Raw genomic sequence first — 23,592 nt, forward strand, 5'->3', positions numbered from 1 at the left:
TGTGCATTAGGATTGCCTTTCATTCCATTGCAGTAAAAAAGGTGTCCACTGCTTTGAACACATACTGCTTAAATGCGTGAAAGCTGTTTCTACTACCATGAGCCTTGTTTGAGGAACTGGTGGTAGCGAAGTAGTGTTGGCCAGGAATGCTGACAGGCAAATTAATGTAGTTGTTATTCTGTCAGCTTTGTCTGTATTTTTTTCTTTCTCAATTATCTGTTTGTAAGTGTAAACAGGCTTACCCACAAATTTGTTGTGTTTTAATCTTTTGTCCTTTAGGGAGCATTCCAGCGCTTCAGAGGAGGGAGCTGTGGAGATCAAGACGTGTTTTTTTCCTTACCCCACAGGTGATGATGAATGACTTGTCACGAAACACATGCCCTGGATCTCAAGTTAAGTGTGTGGTTATTGATGAAGCTCACAAGGCACTAGGAAATCATGCATATTGTCAGGTATCTATAACACTTTCTTTCTTCTATTAAATCTTTCGAAGTCCGTTTTTAAATTATCATGCATGCCTCTCTGTCTTTTAGGTGGTCCGGGAATTATGGAACCAGACAAAGCAGTTTCGTGTTCTGGCCCTCAGCGCTACACCTGGTGGAGACATTAAGGTATGTCTCATACACACTTACTAAAATTCTACTTTTACCTGGTCTAGTTGTCATTAAGTTTATCAGACATTACACAATGCATGAAATGCTCAGGCCTTACCTTTTTTACAATTTGCCAATGTGACACGTCTTGCAGGCAAAGTAGCAAGACAGTCATGCAGATTTCTAAGAGCAGGATTTGTGAAATACTCTGCAAATAAAAATGCTAAGTCGTCTGTTTTTCATTTCAGGCTGTGCAGCAGATCATCTCCAATCTGCTGATCTCTCATATAGAGCTGTGGTCAGAAGAGAGCCCGGACATTCAGGCCTACTCTCACCAACGCAGTTTGGAAAAGATTGTTGTCCCTTTAGGAGAGTCACTCACTGAGTACCAGACTCGCTACTTACAGGTAAGACATGTGACCATGGGTTTCTCAATGTGATGTTTGATAACAGTTGGTGAAAGTAGCTGTCTGGGCATGGCTGTGTTGAAGCTGCATACAATTCAAGGCTGCTTAAAGGATTTTAATGAGCTTTATATTTATGTACATGTATCTTAATTATTCAGCGTTGATTTTACTGATTTGGAATAGAGCATTAAGAATATGTAACATGCTAAAGGTAAAATCTTTTTGACTTTCAACAAAAAAAGCAGGGTTGAGGATGTTTCATTATGAATGAGTAATTTTATTATGAATTTATTGTATTTCTGAACTTCACATTAAAGATAAACATCTGTTCAGTCTTTAAAGCTTTTTTTGAAAGTTAATGTAAAGTGTCTGAATTCTGGAAAAGGAAAGAAAATTGAATTTCTTTAAACCAAGTGGTGTATCAGTTCATTTGTGTTCTCAGTGCATTGTTAAAAATTTCCCCTGATGCATTGTTTATAAAAATTCTGAATTGTTTTTGCTGGTCAAAATCTTTTTTAAATCTAATGTCTCGGGCATCAAGCAGCATATTCATAACTGATACTGAAGTCATAGTACAGATTTTAATAATGCCATCTCTGCTGTGTTTCATCCTGTTCAACCATATCTGTGATGGTTGGAAGAATCTGGAATGTTCCTGTCCGTTTATTCTGTTTCCTTTTTCTTAGGGTTAATATATTTGTGCAGAAATCTGGTCGTTTGCACACAAAGATTAGTGAATAACACCCAATGTGTGTTTCTGGCACACCTTTACCAACCTGCCTGTTTTTGTTTGAAATCTTCTGGAATTTAGTAGAATTCATGATCATAGTTCTTGTTTTGAAATGATGTTTACAGAAAATGGCCATGACCTTGTACTTTCATGTGTTCGCCAGGTCAGCAACCCAGATTCTATACTGAAATCCATGTTATATCTTACAGTGAAGTAAGAGGACCACACTGGTGCCTCTAACTTTGTGCTTAGTCTTTTTGTGACTTGATTTTTTTTCCGTGCTGTGGGCTTGTTCCTGCCAGTGAACAAGCTCATTCTGTGTGATCCGTCTATCACAGCACTGGAGCTCAGACCAGTTTCTCTTGTCTCACTGGAAGGCTGTAATGCTCTGGCTTTACCATGGACCCTTTTCACAAAGGCAATGACAAATAGTGAGAATAAGAAGTGGATTAATTGTAAACCGAACAAAAATGCTGTATGCGTGGTGTTGTACTGTTTACTGCTGCTGCAGCTGCCTCACATCAAGCAAGTCTCTCTGTCTTTGTACAGCATGCCAGCGATTTTTGTAATATTTTTGTTTTCAAAAGAAATTACTTTTATATGTAATATGAATTTGGTAGAAGTTGTTTAGATGTAGCTATCTAGCTATGCTAGAAGCAATTGCTAACTGTAGCTGTATTCCCAAACAAGGAAGCTAGTTTCATTAGCAGTTAGCACCATGCTGACGATTTCTGTAAGATTCACGCAACCCAAAAAGTCTACTTGACAGACCTCTTTTAAACTCTTTTTGGTTATGGTAGACTAGCAGACTAAAGGCACTGATTAGCTAGCCTACAATTAGCAGTTTAAGGAACACCAGCTTCATAGGAATAGAACTTTAAAGCTAGCTGGCTGGCTATGTTAGCAATCTGCCAAACTGCATCGCTTTTTTAGATTCATGGTCATTTTTGACTTTAGCTGACATCCACCTTTCACTGCTCAATCAAAAACACTGCTCCTAGCTAACTTGTATAATAGAATTACGGTTATACTGTGACATTTTGATTTCAATTTTCTGACATAGCTAGCTAGTTGTTTGTGATCTGAGAAGAGCCGTGTAAGGTCTCTGACATAATGTGCCAGCTAACGTTACCTGTGTGTACCAAGCTGACAGTGTAAGAATTATTTCGTTGACCGTTTATTGCCTGCATTAGCTTTTTAAAGACAAGTACAAAATCTGGTGGTGATGCAGAAAGCATTTTTGTTGGCTGGATAATCCAGTTTGGGATAATGGCTACTGTTGGCAATGGCTTCTAGCTAGTGCAGCTAGCTTAATATAAACTATCAATTTTATGCTGCATATATATATTTTTTTTATTTCTAAAACAGAAATATTACAGAGTTTGCTGACACGTTGTAGTCGTTAGCATTTTAGTTCTGTTAACAATGATTTAACTGTATCCATCCATTTCTTTTTCTCGCTGTTTGTCACGACAGTGCATGAAAACTAAAATATTTGTTGTAGCTCAATGTTGGAACTTTATAGTACACTACTATAACATTTTTTCATCACTTGTACAGTAGTTATATAGAACGGAAGTTAGTTTTACCCTGCTAAGACTAAAACCGGAAGTAATCGCAACTGTTTGTGAAAAGGGTCCATTGCAGACAGTATCCATTACCTTGTTCAAAGACAAAACAGGAACACGTCCTACATATTTAGAAAAATGAGGCCAAACAACAATGGATTTTCACAGGACCTCAAAGTGCAGGGAAACCACATGCTGTGAAAGTTGGGACTAAGTCAGAATTTGCTGCAGCTAGCAAAAAAAAATGAGTTCTAATGTAATGTCACACATACATCAGAGAATGCAACCAGTGTAAAACACACTAACAGGAGTCCTTAACATGAATAGCTGAGTCAGGCTTCTTTTAGTAATAACTCACTCTGCCACTAGGCAGATACAATCAGAGTTCATATTAGTCTAGGTTGTTATTGAGGATGCAAACTCTGGTGTGACATATGGAAGGAACCACCAGTTTCTTGTGGTAATCTTTATCAGTGGTTTAGCCTTTAGCATATCACTGTTTTGGGGGGGGGGGGGGGGAACTCATATCTCCAAAATGATAACATTACAGGAGAAAGAAAAAAAACGTACTTTACTTTTAGTGTAAAACAATGGAACTAGACTTTTTTTACAAAAGTCTTTTTCTTTTTTTTTCATTTAGGGCTGTTTCTTCTTGTCCACTCCAATGTAAAGGGCACCATTATGCCATATTAGCAATTATGTCAAAAACTAAAAAACACTGTGTGTCCACTAGCCCGCCTCCGGCTCTCTGTCAGCTGCATCACGCAGTGGCGTGGTCTCCTGGCCTTCTGCATAAACGAAGCCCAGAAAGCTGTTGCTCAGCTGCTGCTACTGACGGTGTGAGCGACTGTAATATTTCTTCCAGTACAGTCTCTGATATGTAAGCACAAGTGTACAGGACAAGTTGTTAAATTACTAATTTGCCAAGAATATATGTGAGGGATAGATCTGGATTTAATATTAATATAGACTTTGGATGTTAAGATTAAAATAAAGTTAAAAGAATGCAGTTTAATGAATTACTGATTAGCCAGGAATTGGATGGTAACTGTAAATCATGGGCTTCCTCAAGGAGAGATCTGGAAATAGTCAACACAGTAACAGACATAGAATCACAACGGGTTTTTAGGGTTCAAGCACGTAGTGCACTGAATCCTGTTGGAGTTGTCAACACGGAACGTGCAACACATTTGAAAGAAGTTGGGACAGGGGCATGTTTACCACTGTGTTACATAACGTTTCCTTTTAACAACACTCAATAAGCATTGTGGTGGAATTCTTTCCCATTCTTGCTTGATTTACAACTTCAGTTGCTCAACAGTCCGGGGTCTCCATTGTCGTGTTTTGCACTTCATAATGCACCACACATTTTCAATGGGAGACAGGTCTGGACTGCAGGCAGACCAGTCTAGTACCACACTCTTTTACTACAAAGCCACGCTGTTGTAACACGTGCAGAATGTGGCTTGGCATTGTCTTGCTGAAATAAGTAGGGACATCCCTGAATAAGACGTTGCTTGGATGGGAGTATATGTTGCTCCAAAACCTGTATGTACCTTTCAGCATTAATGGTGCCTTCATAGATGTGCAAGTTACCCATGCCATGGGCACTAACACACCCCCATAGCATCAGAGATGCTGGCTTTTGAACTTTGTGCTGATAACAATCCGGACAGTCCTTTTCCTCTTTGGCCCGGTGGACACGACGTCCATGATTTCCAAAAACAATGTGAAATGTGGACTCGTCAGATTACAGGACACTTTTCCACTTTGCGTCAGTCCATCTCAGATGAGCTCAGGGCCAGAGAAGCCGGCAGCGTTTCTGGGTGTTGTTGATATATGGCTTTCACTTTGCATGGCAGAGTTTTAACTTGCACTTGTAGATGGAGCGATGAACTGTGTTCACTGACAATGGTTTTCTGAAGTGTTCCTGAGCCCATGTGGTAATATCCATTACAGAATGATGTCTGTTTTTAATGCAGTGCCGCCTGAGGGATTCACGGGCATTCAATGTTGGTTTTCTGCCTTGCCGCTCACTTGCAGAGATTTCTCCAGGTTTTCTGAATCTTTTGATGATAATATGGACTGTAGATGATGAAATCCCTAAATTCCTTGCAATTGCACATTGAGAAACGTTGTTCTGAAACTGTTGGACTATTTGCTCACGCAGTTGTTCACAAATTGGTGAACCTTGCCCCATCCTTGCTTGTGAATGACTGAGCCTTTCACTGATGCTCCCTTTATACCCAATCATGACACTCACCTGTTTCCAATTAACCTTTTCACCTGTGGAATGTTCCAAACAGGTGTTTTTTGAGCATTCCTCAACTTTCCCAGTCTTTTGTTGCCCCTGTCCCAACTTCTTTGGAATGTGTTGCAGGCATCAAATTCAAAATGAATGAATATTTGCAAAAAACAAAGTTTATCAGTTTGAACATTAAATATCTTGTCTTTGTAGTGTATTCAGTTGAATATAGGTTGAAAAGGATTTGCAAATCATCGTTTTCTGTTATGTTTTACACAACGTCCCAACTTCATTGGAATTGGGGTTGTAGTAGTCCCTCCCGCTACTCGGGTGCATGACATCAGCCCAGTCAGCCTGAAGGGGGCACTGTAGTGCAGAAAAATGTTTTGCCTTATAACTTCTAAATCAAAATGTTTACAGACAAAATTAATTTTGTCTGTAATTCCTTGGGTCCAAACAAACCATTTTGCAATTTAGACCACTTAGCTCCGCCCCCAAATATTTTTTACTAATTTGCATAAGATGCGAAACCTATTTTTGCGAACTAGTTTTACAGTTTTTGCCTGATCCTCATGTATCTGGTGTCAGAAAATTCAGAAGAGCCAGAACCTCAAGAATTATCAAAAATATGTTGAATTTTCTAAACAGCATGGCTGCCATATATAATGAACCCTTCTAGATAAATTTCAAAATAATTCAGAATTAATTTAAAATTCTGTAACTCGACAATTCTTCAGCCAACAAATTTCAAACTTGGCGGACATATTTGGCAGGATATTCTGAAGTGGCCATTTGATTTTTATGCGCATATGTAATTAGGGGGCAAAGCTAATGCTACATGGCTGTTTCTCTGCATCCGTACATCCGATCAAGCTGAAACTTTGCATGCAGCATCTATTGCCTAGTATTTAATTGTTTTTGACTAAATTAATAGCCAGAAAGATATCTAGATTTTTTTCTTGGATGACTCACACTTGTATGCATTGTATGCATTGTGTACCTTTTATTAGGTACACCTGTGCACCTACACATTCATGCAGTTATCTAATAAGCCAGTAGTGTGCAGAATGTGATTTCAATGGAGAATGGCCAGACAAAATGACAGAAAGGCTATGATAACTCAGTGGTGAGCAGAAAAGCATCTTCAAATAAACATCACATCGAACCTTGGGGTTGGAAGGGCTACAACAGCTGAAGACCACATTGGGTCCCACTTATTTGCCAAGAACAAAAAGCTGAGGCTGCTGAGGGAACATTAATGCCAAAACTGGACAGTTGAAGAGCCGAAAAATTGATAATCTCCCATAGAATTGCCTCTTGTTTCAGCCATTGTGGTCGTCCTGTTGAGCAGTAGAATTAGTGCTACGCTTTCACACTGCAATCACACCCCAACTGCTAGTTCACATTAACCACAATTAAGAGACTGCTTTGGATTAGTGATGCAGTCATGCATATGACCTTATTATGACTTGGCAGAGGTGCAAGGGTGGGACTAACAAACAGCAATGGATCAAATAAGGATGAAAGATTAAATATTTCTAAATAAGTTCGATCCTTGGTGATCCGAGTCCAGGAGAGAAGAATTTACTTCACTCGTTGTGGGTGGCACTCCCTCTCCCCTCCTCACTCAGTGTAATGTTAGCTGATATACTGCTGTCATTTAGCATTATCCTTAGATTTTGTGGTAGCGGCAGTTTAAAATGATACACATATGGTGCTTCACATGATTTAATAGGAAGACTGTGCTCATTTAATTGGTGGAGACCTAGCAAGTGGGTGAAATTAGGCAGGACTAATTGGCAAAAAATTGTGGGAACAGTGCAGTCTAATGTAATAAGTTGAAAGTAACATTAACATGCAGATGTACTCAAGTAACAATATGAAGTACACTCAATGATTTGTATGAGTACTCAAGCAAGCAAATGTTGCACAATAAATGGTAATGCATCACTATGCACCTCTGGTTATAACTCTTGGTGTTATTTATACATTTCTCACTTCTAGAATCATTTACAGTTCAGTTTATCATTCTACAAACAGTTATGTTTTTTTATTATTAAAAACAGTGTATGTGTTTGTCTTTTCTGTAGAGTATACATTTAACATTTATTTTTTTCCCCACTTTCACAATGGCAGCAGTAGTGTTCCGTGGCTTGTATGTATACACTCAGTAATGCTGGCATAATGCAATGTAAGAGAAAGAACTGGAGAATTGGGAGGCATATAAGACTCTTGTGTGATCATGGCTTTAACAATAAGGAATGCTGACCTTCACAATGGAGATCGTACAGAATACACATAGCATGATTGTCATACAGCAGAAGGCTTTCAGTTTGTTTTTCTATTATGTTTTCATTTCTATTTTTCTCACAGACTGAATGTATCAGTGAGAGAGAGCGAGAGATGCGCACCCTGTACGATCTAGCTGTTCTTGTAGCATCTCTTGTAATGGTATATATTTTTTCTTTTTTTTTCTAGCTTTATATATGTAAAAGCAGCAATGCTCATAAACTACATAGGTATGCCCTTTAGCATGAATGGGTGTTATTTCCAAAGACGAGTGCTTGCTTGGTTTGAGTTCCAGTCCTGGGAAACTAACACAATTTTTGTGCACCTCAGAAAATCATTGGAAAAGTAAGGAACTTCTTTTTTTTGTGTGAGGAAAGATACTATTAGTTTGTTTGGGTGCACAAAGCCACAACTAACACATCGTTTGACAAAATTGTGTTCATTGACCCTTGAGAATTAGAAAGACCCTTCAAGTACTTTTAACTCTTTCTCTTCGTTCTCTCTTTCTGTCCTTCATTTAGTTGTCTGAGAGAAATGAAGTGACTGTTGAACTTTGTTGTGAAAATGGGATGGGAAGAGAAAGGGATGAAGAACAAGGTGCAGGGATAGAAATGGTAAGGGAAACTTCAGGGCCTTTCAAGGAACCAGATCTCATTCTGACGGTTGGCAGCTGCAGGGTTGGTATAGCCAGCCACAATGAATGAGTCACTGACGCAGACTACTGGAGAATCCAACATCTCTGCCATCGTGTTAATCTCACTGATGATAGTAACTTCATTTGTGGCACCAGTGAAGGGCCTGAAATTTGGAAAATTAGCAAGTGATTAAATCGCTGTAATTCCACTTTCATTTTTCAAAATGTCTGCACAGTTAAATCATTAAAATATTGAAAAGTGATTTAACATTAAATGTACCTTTGCAGAAAACTTAAATTATAACTGGTCACAGTGATTGGAACCAGATGTCCAAAATGTTAAATGCATCTAAAAGCTACCTTGCAGAAAATTATTACAAGAACTGGTAACGAATACATTGCATGGTTTTACGATTTACAAAATGTACCATTTCACATTAAACTACACTGAATGACAAGACAAAAATGTCTAAAACATGTAACTTACCTAGTGTAGACTATGGTGGCTGGCCACTGCTCAATGACTATCTCTGTGTCATAGGGTTGTGGTGGCTGATCTTGGTGGTTTATGGGCAAGTAGTATGCTACTGTGACTGTTCTTGACAGAGTTGTGTGCATCTCGTCTGTATTAACCACAGTCACAATAGGTATAGTCATGCCCAGATACCTGCCTAGAACATACAAGGTGGGGGGAGAAGAACCCGTTTGGTCATGTTACATGAATGTGCTGATATGAACAGTATTTTCCATTGCAAATCTATTAGACATTGCTGTCCAGGTTGCTATGAGAAGTCAGTCACCTAATGAATTCTGCTGGCAGATATATCTCATTATTTTCATGAAGCCATAACAGATGCTCTGTTCATATGTATCCTCCTTGACAGTGATGCAAGCCCAGTGTCCTTTCTCATATTGTCTCTTCTCATAAAGCACATCTCCAGACTATGAGACAAAAACAAAACAGGACAAATTATTTTGTGCATTTTAAAATATTAGAAGTATCCTAAAGTGGGAAATCAATACAATGGGGGCAAGGGGGGGGGGGGGGGGGTATTTAAGTCATTGTGCTTTGTTGGTATGTCTGCTGGGATGTTAATGTTCAGGACTACTAACTATTGACCAAGTTCCATGTCTCAACAAATAGTGGTCACACCAAATACCAATAAGAATTATGTTTCACAGACTGCCCTATTCTGTGGGGCTACCCTAAAATCATTTCAGGAATTTTCAGTAAAAAGTGTTCTGTTTACATATTTGTTCAGTATACTACAGTCATGGCCAAAAGTTTTGAGAATGACACAAATATTATATTTTCACATGATCTACTGCCGTCTGGTTTTTATGTGTGTTTGTCAGATGTTTTTATCACATACAGAAATATAATTGCAATCATATTATGAGTAACAAAAGCTTTTATTGACAGTTAGAATGAGTTAATGCAGCAAGTCAATATTTGCAGTGTTGACCCTTCTTATTCAGGACCTCTGAAATTCTCCCTGGCATGCTCTCAGTCAACTTCTGGACCAAATCCTGACTGATAGCAGTCCATTCTTGCACAATCAATGCTTGCATTTTGTCAGAATTTGTAGGTTTTTGTTTGTCCACCCGTCTCTTGATTGACCACAAGTTCTCAATGGGACTAAGATCTGGGGATTTTCCAGGCCATGGACCCAAAATCTCTATGTTTTGTTCCCTGAGCCATTTAGTTATCACCTTTGCTTTATGGTAAGGTGCTCCATCATGCTGGAAAAGGCATTGTTGATCACCAAACTGCTCTTGGACGGTTGGGAGAAGTTGCTCTCGGAGGACATTCTGGTACCATTCTTTAGTCATGGCTGTGTTTTTAGGCAAGACTGCGAGAGAGCCGATTCCCTTGGCTGAGAAGCAACCCCACACATGAATGGTTTCAGGATGCTTTACAGTTGGCATGAGACAAGACTGGTGGTAGCGCTCACCTCGTCTTCTCCGAACAAGCTGTTTTCCAGATGTCCCAAACAATCGGAAAGGGGATTCATCAGAGAAAATGACTTTACCCCAGTCCTCAGCAGTCCACTCCCTGTACCTTTTGCAGAATATCAGTCTGTCCCTGATGTTTTTTCTGGAGAGAAGTGGCTTCTTTTCTGCCCTCCTTGAGACCAGGCCTTGCTCCAAGAGTCTCCGCCTCACAGTGCGTGCAGATGCACTCACACCTGCCTGCTGCCATTCCTGAGCAAGCTCTGCACTGTTGGTAGCCCGATCCTGTAGCTGAAACACTTTTAAGAGACGGTCCTGGTGCTTGCTGGTCTTTCTTGGGCGCCCTGGAGCCTTTTTGGCAACAATGGAACCTCTCTCCTTGAAGTTCTTGATGATGCGATAGATTGTTGACTGAGGTGCAATCTTTCTAGCTGCGATACTCTTCCCTGTTAGGCCATTTTTGTGCAGTGCAATGATGACTGCACGTGTTTCTTTAGAGATAACCATGGATAACAGAAGAGAAACAATGATGCCAAGCACCAGCCTCCTTTTAAAGTGTCCAGTGGTGTCATTCTTACTTAATCATGACAGATTGATCTCCAGCCCTGTCCTCATCAACACCCACACCTGTGTTAATGGAGCAATCACTGAAACGATGTTAGCTGGTCCTTTTAAGGCAGGGCTGCAATGAAGTTGAAATGTGTTTTGGGGGATAAAGTTCATTTTCTAGGCAAATATTGACTTTGCAATTAATTGCTGTTAAGCTGATCACTATTTATAACATTCTGGAGTATATGCAAATTGCCATTATAAAAACTGAAGCAGTAGACTTTGTAAAAATTCATATTTGTATCATTCTCAAAACTTTTGGCCATGACTGTACATTTAAAGGCTTGAGGTCTGATTTCATTAAAATCAACTCTGGTGCTCTGTTAGTGTGAATTTCTGAGACTGTTTTTGACACGTGGATATTGGAATCTGAAATTATTTAGTATTTCTATTTAGGAGTGCTAGGATTGTTCAAGTTGGTTGACTAAAATCGACCAACCAAATTAGTTGGCAGCTAATCCAATAATTGATTATTTGGTGACATCATGCGTGTTTCTTGTGCTCACTAGGAATGTTTTGACCTTACCGCTTGCTAGAGACAGTTTCAGGGAAAAAAACGTCAAAAATCATTCAAATTTAACTGTTCATAGAGAGTTTTGCCACAACAATTCGCCCCTTTCCCATCTACTCCATGATGGTGCTTCTCTGCAGCAGGGAATATCTGCTAGAGATGCCGTCAAGCTGAAGAAGTCCTACCGGGCATGGTTGGCCTGTAGGACACCAGAGGCAGCTGGCAGGTATCGACAGGCCAAGCGATCTGCGGCTTCAGTCGTTGCCAAGGCAAAAACCCGGGTGTGGGAAGAGTTTGAGGACCTTCTCAATCCCACCAACACGTTCTCCAGTGAGGAGGCAGAGTCTGGGGACACGGCAATAGGCTTGTCCATTACTGAGGGCGAAGTTGCTAAGGTAGTTAAAAAGCTCCTTGGCGGCAGTGCTCCAGGGGTGGATGAGATCCGTCCCGAGTTCCTCAAGGCTCTGGATGTTGTGGGGCTGTCTTGGCTGACACGTCTTTTCAACATTGCGTGGACATCGGGGGTGGTGCCACTGGGGTAGCGGTGACTCTTTTTAAAAAGGGGGACCGGAGGGTGTGTTCCAACTACAGGGGAATCACACTCCTCAGCCTCCCTGGTAAGGTCTATGCAGGGGTACTGGAGAAGATAATCCGGCTTATAGTCGAACCTCGGATTCAGGAGGAGCAGTGCGGGTTCCGCCCTGGTCGTGGAGCACTGGACTAACTCTTTACCCTCTCCAGGATTCTGGAGGGTTAATGGGAGTTTATGCCCAACCAGTCCACATGTGCTTTGTGGATTTAGAGAAGGCATTTGACTGTGTTCCCAGGGGTATTCTGTGGGAGGTGCTTCGGGGTACCGGCTACATGGCTCTTTGTATAGGGCCTGAATGGCTCGTAGCAAACAAAGCAGGAGTTTGGTTCGCATGGCCGGCAGAAAGTCACACTCGTTCCCAGTGAGACTTGGACTCCGTCGGGGCTGCCCTTTGTCACCGATTCTATTCATAATTTTTATGGATAGAATTTCTAGGCGCAGCCAGGGGATGAAGGGTGTCCTGTTTGGTGACCTCAGGGTCACATCGCTGCTGTTTGCAGATGATGTGGTCCTATTGGGGACATCAGGACGTGAACTTCAGCTTTCACTGGATCGATTTGCAGCCGAGTGTGAAGCGGCCGGGATGAGGATCAGTACCTCCAAATCCGAGGCCATGGTTCACATGTGGGAAAGGGTGGAGAGCCCTCTCTGGGTCAGGGATGAGCTCTTGCCTCAAGTGGAGGAGTTTAAGTATCTCGGGGTCTTGTTCACGAGTGATGGTACAAGGGAGCGGGAGATTGACAGGCGGATTGGTGCTGGGTCAGCAGTGATGCGGGCTCTTTACCGGTCTGTTGTGGTAAAGAAAGAGCTGAGCCATAAGGCAAGGCTCTCGATTTACTGGTCGATCTACATTCCCACCCTCACCTATGGTCATGAGCTTTGGGTAATGACCGAAAGAACGAGATCGCGAATACAAGCGGCCGAAATGAGTTTCCTCCGCAGGGTGTCTGGACTCTCCCTGGGAGCTAGTGGAAGTGGCTGGGGAAAGGGAGGTCTGGGCCTCATTGCTCAGGATGCTGCCCCTGCGACCCGAACCCCGGGGAAGCGGAAGATGATGGATGGATGGAAGTCATGTCAAAGTTTATTTATATAGAGCATTTTACAGCAGGCATTGTGGCAAAGCAGCTTTACAGAAAAAATCCAGGTCTGAGCCCCCATGAGCGTTGCCAATGGTAACAAGGAGAAACTCCTTAAAAGCAAGAGGAAGCAACCTTGAGAGGAACCAAGACTCAAAAGGAGAATCCATCCACCTTTGGTCAACACCAGATAGCAAACAAAAACAAAAGAGCAGTATGAACAGAAAATAAAGTTTTAATGTTGGTACAAATTATTAGATTAGATGCTGTCTGTCTACATAGGACACAAAGCACAGAATGCATTGTGTAAATTTAAAAATTTTAATTCAGAACCTCAAATTAAATTTAAAAACCAATAGCTACATGAGTTGTTTGTTAATTGATTCATAATCTTAATAACTGATTACTTGTTTCAATAATCGATGGATTATTCTACTTTCAAATTAGTCAGCCTTATTTCTATTGAATATTTGTTGTAACGATAAAGTATATACATAAACAGATGCAATTAGTCAACTGTCAGATTCTTTACTAATCAAGAATTCTGACTACACACAGTTATACTAACAGTATATATAATATCAGTGTGATTTAGAGGAAATAACCCTAGCCTGAATGCATGAAATGTTGCCACCTTCACCATGACAAACTTTTCCTGAGGTAAGCTTATTATTCTTTTATTTTATTCTTTTATGTATAGCTCATCAGCTTTGTAAGACAAACTGTGTTGTTCTCCCAGAAGGGCAGGTGCACACTTGTATGCTCATGAATGCAAGTAGGGTAATTACTGTTATTTTAAATGATTGCAAATGAGAACTGTGATTTTATAATCCTATACAAGGTGAGTTATTAGTCCAACTGCAGTTGTTACCGTAGAGCAGTTTTAAAAGTTACTCAAGATTACAGTCCTAAAATAAAATAAGATAATCCTTTATTAGTCCCACAGCGGGGAAATTCACAATGTTATGCATTCAAACCATACTGGGCTTAATTAAAAGAAAGTGCTGATTGCTGAATAAAATGTTTGCTTTTCTAGTGAAACTGAACTTGAAAACACTGTTTGCGCATCTTCTGTGTGCTCTTGTATTTTTCATACTGACCAGTACACCAGAAAATAAGCTTACCTTAGAACCATAAATTGTCTGTCTGTGACCAGTTATCTGTTTTTTTCCTTCTTGTTATTCACTTGTCAAGGTGCCTTTGTAGACGCTCATTCTACAGTAATTGTTGCGGCCCTAGTCAGATGTGCATGTGCAGACATACCTTCTCCTTTCGGGACATTAATATGTAGGGAACTGCCTCTCTGGGATGTGTGCCATTATTATTGGTTGTTATCTGCTGAATAGGTTCTGCCATGTCTGTGAAGGCAAGACGAGCAAATGTTAAGCCATGTGACAACCTGAAATCAAAATGGTTTTAACCATTTAACTTTGTTAATGTTCTTGGTTACATTTTAAGCACAATCTAACTAAAGAAGTTGAGGGACATTGGGAGTCTTCTTGTTGGATGAAAAATGAAACGGAGGCTACTTCCTGTGGGCTAAATGCTTAACACACTGGCTGCTGATGTGGACATCACAAGATATTTCTCCTTAGAGGATGATATGTGAAGGATGTGTTATTTTTATAGATGTTCAGTATTTCTGCACCTAGTTTCCTAGTTTACATCAGCTAAAGTAGCTAGCCTAGTTAGCATTAAAGCTGTGTTATCTATCTATCTATCTATCTATCTATAATATGTATGTATATTATACATACACACATACGTATTTTTATATATATATATATATATATATATATATATATATATATATATATATATATATATATACACACACACATACACACACACACATATATATATATATATATATATATATATATATATATAATATAGACACACACACACACACATGCTATAAAACACACACACACACACATATATATACATAGACACACACACACATACACACACACACACACACACACACACCAACTTCCGGCTGCTCCCTTTAAGGGTCGGCACAGTGGATCCACTATTCCTCCTCAACACATGTCCAAACCATCTCAACCTGGCCTCTCTGGCTTTATCTCCAAACGTCTCCACCTTCACTGTCCCTCTGATCTGCTCATTTCTAATCTTGTCCATTCTTGTCACTCCCAACGAAAATCTCAGCATCTTCATCTTTGCCACCTCCAGCTCAGCCTCCTGTCTTTTAGACAGAGCCACAGTCTCCAAACCATACATCATAGCAGGATTTCCCTTTCACTCTTGCTGCTATCCTTCTGTCACACATCAGCCCTGACACCCGTCTCCACCCACTCAATCCTGCCTGCACCCTCTTCTTCACCTCTTTTCTACACTGTCCATTGCTCTGGATGGTTGACCCAAGATATTTGAAGTCATCCACCTTTACGACCTCTACTCCTTGCATCTTCACTTTTCCACCTGCCTCGCTCTCATTCACACACATGTATTCTGTCTTGTCTCTACTGACCTTCATTCCTCTCCTGTTCCAGTGCAAACCTCCACCTCTCCAGATTCTCTTCCACCTGCTCTCTACTCTCACCACAGATTACAATGTCATCTGCAAACATCACGGTCCATGGAGCCTCCTGCCTGACCTCATCTGTCAACCTTTCCATCACCATTGCAAACAAGAAGGGGCTCACAGCTGATTCCTGATGTAACCCTACCTTCACCTTGAAACCATTAGTCACTCCAACTGCACACCTCACCACTGTCTTACTATCCTCATACATGTCCTGCACCACCCTAAAATACTTTTCAGCTACACCTGAGTTCCAACTGCCTTTCCATTCTTCGTCCTTTTTAAAGCTGCCCTCACTTCCACCTTACTAATTCTCTGCACTTCCTGATCCACTATCTCTCCCCCCGTTGTCCTCCTCTCTCTCGTTTTCCTCATTCATTAGTTCTTCACAAGTACTCCTTCCATCTACTCAACACTCTCTGTTCACTCACTAGTACATTTCCCTCTCTATCCTTTATCAGCCTAACCTGCTGTACATCCTTTCCAGCTCTATCTCTCTGTTTAGCCAAACGATACAAGTCTTTTACTCCTTCTTTACTGTCCAGCCTCTCATACAGCTCATCATAGACCTGAGCCTTTGCCACCATTCTTTTCGCTATGCGACTAGCCTCACAGTACTTCTACCTACTTCCTTCATCTCTCTGGTTATCCCACTTTTTCCTAGCTGCCGCCTTCTTCTGAATACTCTCTTGGACTTCCTCCTTCCACCCCCAACTTTCCTTGTCTTCTTTCCTCTGACCAGACGAAACACCCAACACATTCTTGCCAGTTTCTCTCACCACCTTAGCTGTAGTTTCCCAGTCCTCAGGTAACACACACACACACACACACACACACACTTTTATATATATATATATATATATATATATATATATATATATAAAAGTGTGTGTGTGTGTGTGTATGTGTATGTATACCGTGCTGCATCAACACAGAAACCAAGCTCAGTCAACCTTGTGTAGTTTTAGGGTTAGTGTAGTGGGATAGAATTGCTTTGCATGTGGAGAGATAAATTAAATCACCTTATTACAGTACGCCTCAGTGCCTTTTCAAGGAACCCAAAGGTGATCATTAACTAAACATTAAAAGGGATGGGGAACTAAGGGCCAGGGTCCAGAACACTTTGGTGATTTCCCTGGTCATGCACACCAACTCAACCTGTCATTTAGTTTGATGAGTTGAATCAGGTGTGCTTAAGCAGGAAAATCACCAAATTGTGCAGGAATCTGGGTCCCAGGCGCAGAGCTCCCCATCATGGGTATAAAGTATTTCAGAAAGTCATTCATGTTTGTAATTCTTTTACCTCATTTATGAAATCATAAGTCTGACACTCAAATTTCACCAACCTTTTACTTTAGAACTGAACTGCCTGTCAAAATTAAGATTCATGTGTCACTGTGACTACTAGCACATCTTTCAATGGAAGATTGATTTCAGTTTTAATTTAGCCCAATCCGGATTTGATGACGATGTGTTCACTGTGAAGCACAATGTTCTGGATGCTGATTTCTCATTAATTATATAATTTATTGTACAGATCATCAGTGGTCTTTGCTGACAACTGTACAGGTGAACCAGAATGTTAGGGTTTTTTTCCCCCACAAAAAAAGTCAACTTGTACTCCACTAGAGAACTAGAGTCTCTGAGATGTTTGTAGTGGAATGACTTGTGGGTTAGGAAATCCACACAGGAACACAGAGTTCTCATAACTCTGGAACATAGACACAAGTACTCTTGATGTTACTTGCAGACACACTGCAAGAGCGGTGTATTTACTGTCACCCATAATTTTCAGTATGGGATTCAAAGCTTCTCCAGTTCAAGCAGGATTGCCAGCTAATCCCTGTGGGCCACAAAGCATTCTGTCCCTAAGCCCATGATTAACTACCAGGCCTTGACAAATGTACTGATCTAAATGTAAAACCTTCTAATAATTGCCATCTATGTCCCTAGCTTTGAATAATGAAGTTTTACTATTATAGCTCAAAAGGAACAATGACCAGTCCTGTGCTTGACATTTTTTCTTTTGCTTTTCCTTCAGAAATGTTAATTCTGTGAAAGCTTTCTAAAGCACTTTGGTGCTCAGAACCTGACAGGTCAAACAGACCCAGAAAAAAGTACATTGTATGGCAGTCACTACCTGGTACTTGTGTAAAGTTTCAAGTTATAGCTTAATTCAAAGACAAAACCTGATAAATAGCAAAATAAATTCTTTAAAGCTTCCTCCACACAGGCAAAAATAAAAAAACAGGTTTGCATTTAAACCATGGCAACATCTGTGCATTGAGCTCTGATTTAAACTTAATGCCACCTTACATTGAACAGCAGGCATTTAATGAGATTGTCTTGAACTGTCTTATTTTCTAGATTTAAGCTGTTTGCTTTCTGACTGCTCAAAAAATAGAACTAATTGAAAACTAGATTATCTACCTTGATCCAAGGGGCTGTGCTCTCATTAAATGAGGGGCATGATCTTAAACCTTCTGTGAAAAGCTGGGCAGGGTATTCTGGTGTTCCTTTTCCACACTGTGATGGGTTCTACCTCTAGAGTACATTCCACAGGCTCTAGAAGTAGGTCAGCACAACATGCCTTCACCCTAGTGGCTGGAGCAGGGGTTTAGGGTAAGTGCTATTATTAGGTTAAATTAAGGCTGAGGCAACTAATCGACGTAATCAATTATGGAAATATGGCAATTTGCATAGCATGCTTTGCTATAAAGTGCGATGGCTGCATCTGGGTCAAAGCATAGATTACCCCCAGAGAACAAGCTGCAGCTGAAAAAACCTCATAACATGAGCTGAGCTATCTTACCATTGGCATTTGTCTATTTACCTCTAAGACTGACTGGCTTTCTGTGGCCTCAATATGGCTTTAATTTAATGTAATGACCAATGCTGAGAAGAGCGCTGTGATGCTCTGAGTAACTGAAAAGTTCTCACAGTCGTGCCATATTACTTTAGTGATGAAATAAATTTTTAAAACATTTCAAGTCATAACCATTTTAAACTTTCTTAAATAACACTCAGAAAGTGTTCTTATGACATACAGTGATTAATTACAGCAATACTTTTAAATTTAAGGTCCAGTATTTTTTTTTGATCAGACATCTGACAAATAATTGACAGGTTAGTTGCTGGATTAGTCAATTTATAGAAAGAAAAATTATTAGATTAATTCATAATACATAATTATCAATAATAATTGATTATTTAAAATAATTAAGTGCAGCCCTAGTGTAAATCTGGATCCAGATCTCAGGCCTGTTGGAGTTTGAAAAGTCTCCCATGTTTAACCAATCTAGACTACAGCTAAACTTATTTGCTTTATTTATTTGCCTTTTATTGATTTTTTTTTTTAAAATAATGTTTACTTCTGTCTAAAATGAATACATCTATGTATAAAATATTTGCCAAGTTACACAAAATATAAAGATGTATGACAATAGTCTGATAGTACTGAAGTGCGCTGCAACTAGCAATATCAGTAGGAGTGCTCTTCATTACTTACCAATTTTTTTTTTTTTTGCCAAATCACCCTTAAAGCTGATATCAACAATAAGCTGCGTTGATGTTGTTATGACTACAGCTTGCCTTTTTTCTTTCACAAAAATCTGTCTAGCTTTAAGTAAAGTTCTGGATTGATTTGAATGACAGTATGTGGGACCTTATTAACATAATCTGTAATTTCAGTTAAACCCTGGGCAGATACATTAGTGCTAGTTGACTGGACATCATACAGACCAAACCACAACTTGTACATCACAAAAAGCTCCCTACTACTGACCAGACAGACCATTTACAACTCTCCCAGCTCTTCTTAAGCTACCTCAAATAAAATACAGTCTCAGCACTGCCTCTGAATTGATGAGATATGATAAGTTTATAAACACACACTTTGTGACCGTATAATGAGGAATAAGGTGAGGTATATGTGTACAGGCTACGCACAACTCCCACACATCCAAGTCAATTGCTGCCCCACATTTGATTTTTTTTTTTAAACTTGCATCACAAATTATTTTAAAATAAGCTGATTACAAAATAAGAATCTGGCCTGGCCTTACAGCAAAAGTAAACAATGCTAGAGGTTTTAATGTAACATGCTGTTAACTAGGTAGCTCATGAAGATGATACACAAACTCTATAGCAGGTGCTATGTTTTGTTAACCTTCGTTAATGTCTGCATCGTTTTCTGTGGAAATGGTTGCTAGATGTTAAAAAAAATTACATTAATTTTTAAAAAATGCTTGCTAGCTATATAACACTTTTACCTCTCGGCACTTCCACTCGATGTCCTCTCCCGACGTCTTGCCAATAGTGGAGGAGTCGGTCTTGCTGTTCCTCTTCAATCGTCTCTCCCTCTTCCAAACTGCCGTTGCCGGAGTCTGAGAGCTGGTCCTCGGAGAAGGCCTCCAGGTCCTCCAGCGTGATCATCCCGTAGTTAGTCCCTACAGACCCCTGGCTTTCTGCGGCCTGGCCCTCGTCTCCACCAACCCCATTTAAACGACACCCTCCGCGATCCATAAGAATAATATCAAGACAGCTTTGTTAAGTCAAAATTAATGAAACTAAAAACTTAAGTTAAACCGGCGACTTGTTTCTGAACGTTTGAACGGTCGACGCGCGGTGCCTTTGCTTATAGCTCCACAGGCTAAAACAGGAACTTCAGGTTTACTCTGACGACATGGCGCTTGGTGCTAACCGCTCGGCCATGTCAACACCCAGAATCATTTTTTTCCGACACAGAGAAACGAGAAGACGCACAAAATACGCCAAATCTTGACGCCTCTTTTAGCTGTATTTGGTAGCTTCGTATCTTCGTGCACAGCTTTTCGTACGTGCCGTATCATGTGGAAGCTCAATGTTTATAGGAGCACAGCAGCGAGTTGACGTAATAGACGAAAACTCCGCCTCTCCCACTGCCAGTGGAGAGAGCTATGTTCGTAAACTCGCTTTCAGAAAAACGTGCAGTGCGTTCGCCTAGTGGGACGGTTTGGGATTAGTTCCCTTGAAAATAATGCTAGATTTGAATACTTGTTTAAAAAAGAACAGTGCGAAAAATCACTGGGTTAAAAGCAAAAATGGCATATGCTAGGGTCTTAAAGCTTCTTGTCAGGAAGGTTTTAAACTGGTTTTGAACTGTGCGGTCGTCATGAGTTGTGTGGTTTTAGGACAAATGCTCAGTATCAACCAGTCTGATCAGTTTTCACAAACTTTACATTTTTGTTGAACACACAGCACTCTACTAGATGTAAATACTAGGGGTTGGAATTATTTAAGGCACACTAATGATCCAGGGCAGTAGATAAACTGTAGTTTTAGTTTAAAATATAGTTTAAGTGGCTAGGAGTAATTAAAATATTTTTGTCCTAAATCTACCACAAGTCAGCATGATTAACTTTTGTAGTTTGATTGGCTATTTATGTATTTATTTATTGATCGATAGCTCCTGATTATTATTTGGGCATTCATATTAAGAATGTTTCAGATGTCAATGATTCACATAAAAAGCTTATAACTCACAATGGATATATAAAGAAACTAGGCTTTCCTGTTGCTTACCATTGTAATGCATGTTAAAGCAGAACCACTGGTTAACAGCAGCAGCTGCAGATGTGCAAAAGACAAGTATTATAACAGTATATGTATTATGTTTGAATCTGAATTAATTGTAACCATGTCAACTGTATGATCTACATTTTGCTTTGAATTTTGTCATAAAATGAGAGATGATAAAAGAGAAATTAAATGGATGCAAGCAGAGAGGAAAGATGATCATATACACTTACCCACTCTTAGGGATTTGTCTTTAAGAGATAATACATATTAGATGGATAAGTGTAAGCTGTGAGCAGCCTGCCACCATACTGTGATCCCCTGTTGGACACGTAGCGGGGAGGCTGTTATGTAACCTGTTCTCCATGTGGCCTGACAGACTACTCCTTCTGACACACAGCCTAGCACGAGGCTGTGTTTCACAAAACCTTACAGGAGTGCTCTCTCTCTCTCTCTCTCTCTCTCTCTCTCTCTCTCTCTCTCTCTCTCTCTCTCTCTCTCTCTCTCTCTCTCTCTCTCTCTTTCTCTTTCTCTTTCTCTTTCTCTTTCTCTCTCTTTCTCTTTCTCTTTCTCTCTCTTTCTCTTTCTCTTTCTCTCTTTCTTTCTCTTTCTCTCTTTCTTTCTCTCTTTCTCTTTCTCTTTCTCTCTTTCTTTCTCTCTTTCTTTCTCTCTTTCTCTCTTTTCTCTCTTCCTCTCTCTTCCTCTCTCTTCCTCTCTCTCTCTCTCTCTCTCTCTCTCTCTCTCTCTCTCTCTCTCTCTCTCTCTCTCTCTCTCTCTCTCTCCTAGCAAATTCACCCTGAAGTGAACTGAAGTCCCAGTTACTGACTTTGGGAACCAAAGAATGTAATCATTGAAAAACTTTTAGATGATTCCATATTTATTTGTAGAATTAGATGAAAGTTATGCTGTTGCAGAAATAGAATAGAAATCTAATTCCTATCATCTAATTTCCTAAAGTACCATGTAATTAATACTGTTATTATTGTATTAATTATGTCATTCTTTTGAAAAAAGGAGCAAAATTAAAATAATAACTTTAAAATTCCAAGGATTAAACTCTGTAATGCAGACACTGCCAGGCATGGGTTGCTCCTCAAAGAAAGTTAATGTAGCTGCTCATTTTCAGTTTAGGCTTTTATCAGGAAAAATGCTCTCCTGTTGCTAGCCTTGGTTTTCAGGTGAGTGTTTTGTCTTAATATGCCAATCAAAGCCATTTCATTTAATTAGTGGAGGTGTACTGGATGCACAGCTCACTGTTGAAGCCTGTTGATGACTGTGCTAGAAAAACATGTTAATATAATTAAATCTGTTGCTTTTATTTGTACATTTCACACTACTGTTCAAAGGTGTGGAAGTTTCCAACAATATAAAACTAGTTTGGTTTCAGGTTTTCATATAAAATGAACTGTTTACTAATTGTTGGGTAAAACAAGCCTGCATGCTGTTCATCACAGATGTGAACCACTGATGTGGCTGTAGTGTTGTTAATAGAAGCTGTGCAGACAGGAACTCATGGCTTGGCCTTCACATCATCTCATCAGTCTATTGATTCAGTCCCTCTCAGCCTTTTGTGTGAGCTGTGAGTGTATAGGTGGCTGCATATCTCCTGGTTCACCCAGACCCTTTTCTGAAATGCAAATAAGCTGTCTGTGAGTCGCTAATAGGTTATGGTTTTTGTAATTCTAAATGGGGAAAAACAAAACACTTAAACTTTTGGTGAGTGTTTCTGCATGTGTGAGAATGAGAGCAATGGAGCCATACTTGAAAAATCATCTCAGGCTTCTGTGTGATGTGTTTTTCAGGTCATTTAATTAACCTCATTCATGAAGGAGCTGTGTTACTTGCTGTGTTACTTGCTGTGTTACTTGCTGTGTTACTTGCTGTGTTACTTGCTGTGTTACTTGCTGTGTTACTTGTGGTGTTATGGTATTTTCAGCTTTTTAGAAATTGCAATTGTTTGTCAGCATATAAGCTATGAGGTGAATATCTAAAACATAAAACATCTAAAACATCTTTGTCTGAATTTTTATACAAAGGCTTTAATTGCTAAATCTAGGATAAGTCTTAGCCTCAGTAGTCACTACCTTAGTAACCTCTAAATTGTTTTGGTGGGTTTTGTTTTTTCTGAACTCTCTAACCTTTTAAATGACTGTAATAATGATTTGTTTTTCTAGGTCAAGTGATTTGGTTGAAGAAAAAAGCCATCCAGACTGACCATGTCACCTGATCCTTAGTGACCTTTTTGTTCTCAATATAATCATAAAATTAGTAGTCTAGG

General features: G+C 39.8%; 2 protein-coding genes across 4 annotated transcripts in view; one reads left to right on the plus strand and one right to left on the minus strand.

Annotated features, from left to right (window-relative positions):
* fancm (FA complementation group M) overlaps positions 1-23,592 on the plus strand; it is a 66,835-nt gene that overhangs the window by 1,283 nt on the left and 41,960 nt on the right. For all 3 annotated transcript variants that reach the window (XM_037542092.1, XM_017713805.2, XM_017713804.2), the window contains exons 2-4: positions 280-452; positions 534-611; positions 842-1,000. In XM_037542092.1, the coding sequence (XP_037397989.1) occupies positions 280-452; positions 534-611; positions 842-1,000 (410 nt within the window). The remainder of the gene's footprint in view (positions 1-279; positions 453-533; positions 612-841; positions 1,001-23,592) is intronic.
* soul3 (heme-binding protein soul3) lies at positions 7,258-21,637 on the minus strand. Its single transcript, XM_017713807.2, has 7 exons — positions 21,548-21,637; positions 21,321-21,365; positions 20,030-20,278; positions 14,471-14,565; positions 9,267-9,408; positions 8,954-9,137; positions 7,258-8,630 (listed from the first exon to the last, which is right to left on the minus strand). Exons 2-7 carry the CDS (start codon positions 21,331-21,333, stop codon positions 8,459-8,461), a joined length of 855 nt encoding a protein of 284 aa, XP_017569296.1. The 5' UTR covers positions 21,334-21,365; positions 21,548-21,637; the 3' UTR covers positions 7,258-8,458.

The sequence above is a fragment of the Pygocentrus nattereri genome, chromosome 10, assembly GCF_015220715.1.
Source record: "Pygocentrus nattereri isolate fPygNat1 chromosome 10, fPygNat1.pri, whole genome shotgun sequence".
Lineage (NCBI taxonomy): Eukaryota > Metazoa > Chordata > Actinopteri > Characiformes > Serrasalmidae > Pygocentrus > Pygocentrus nattereri.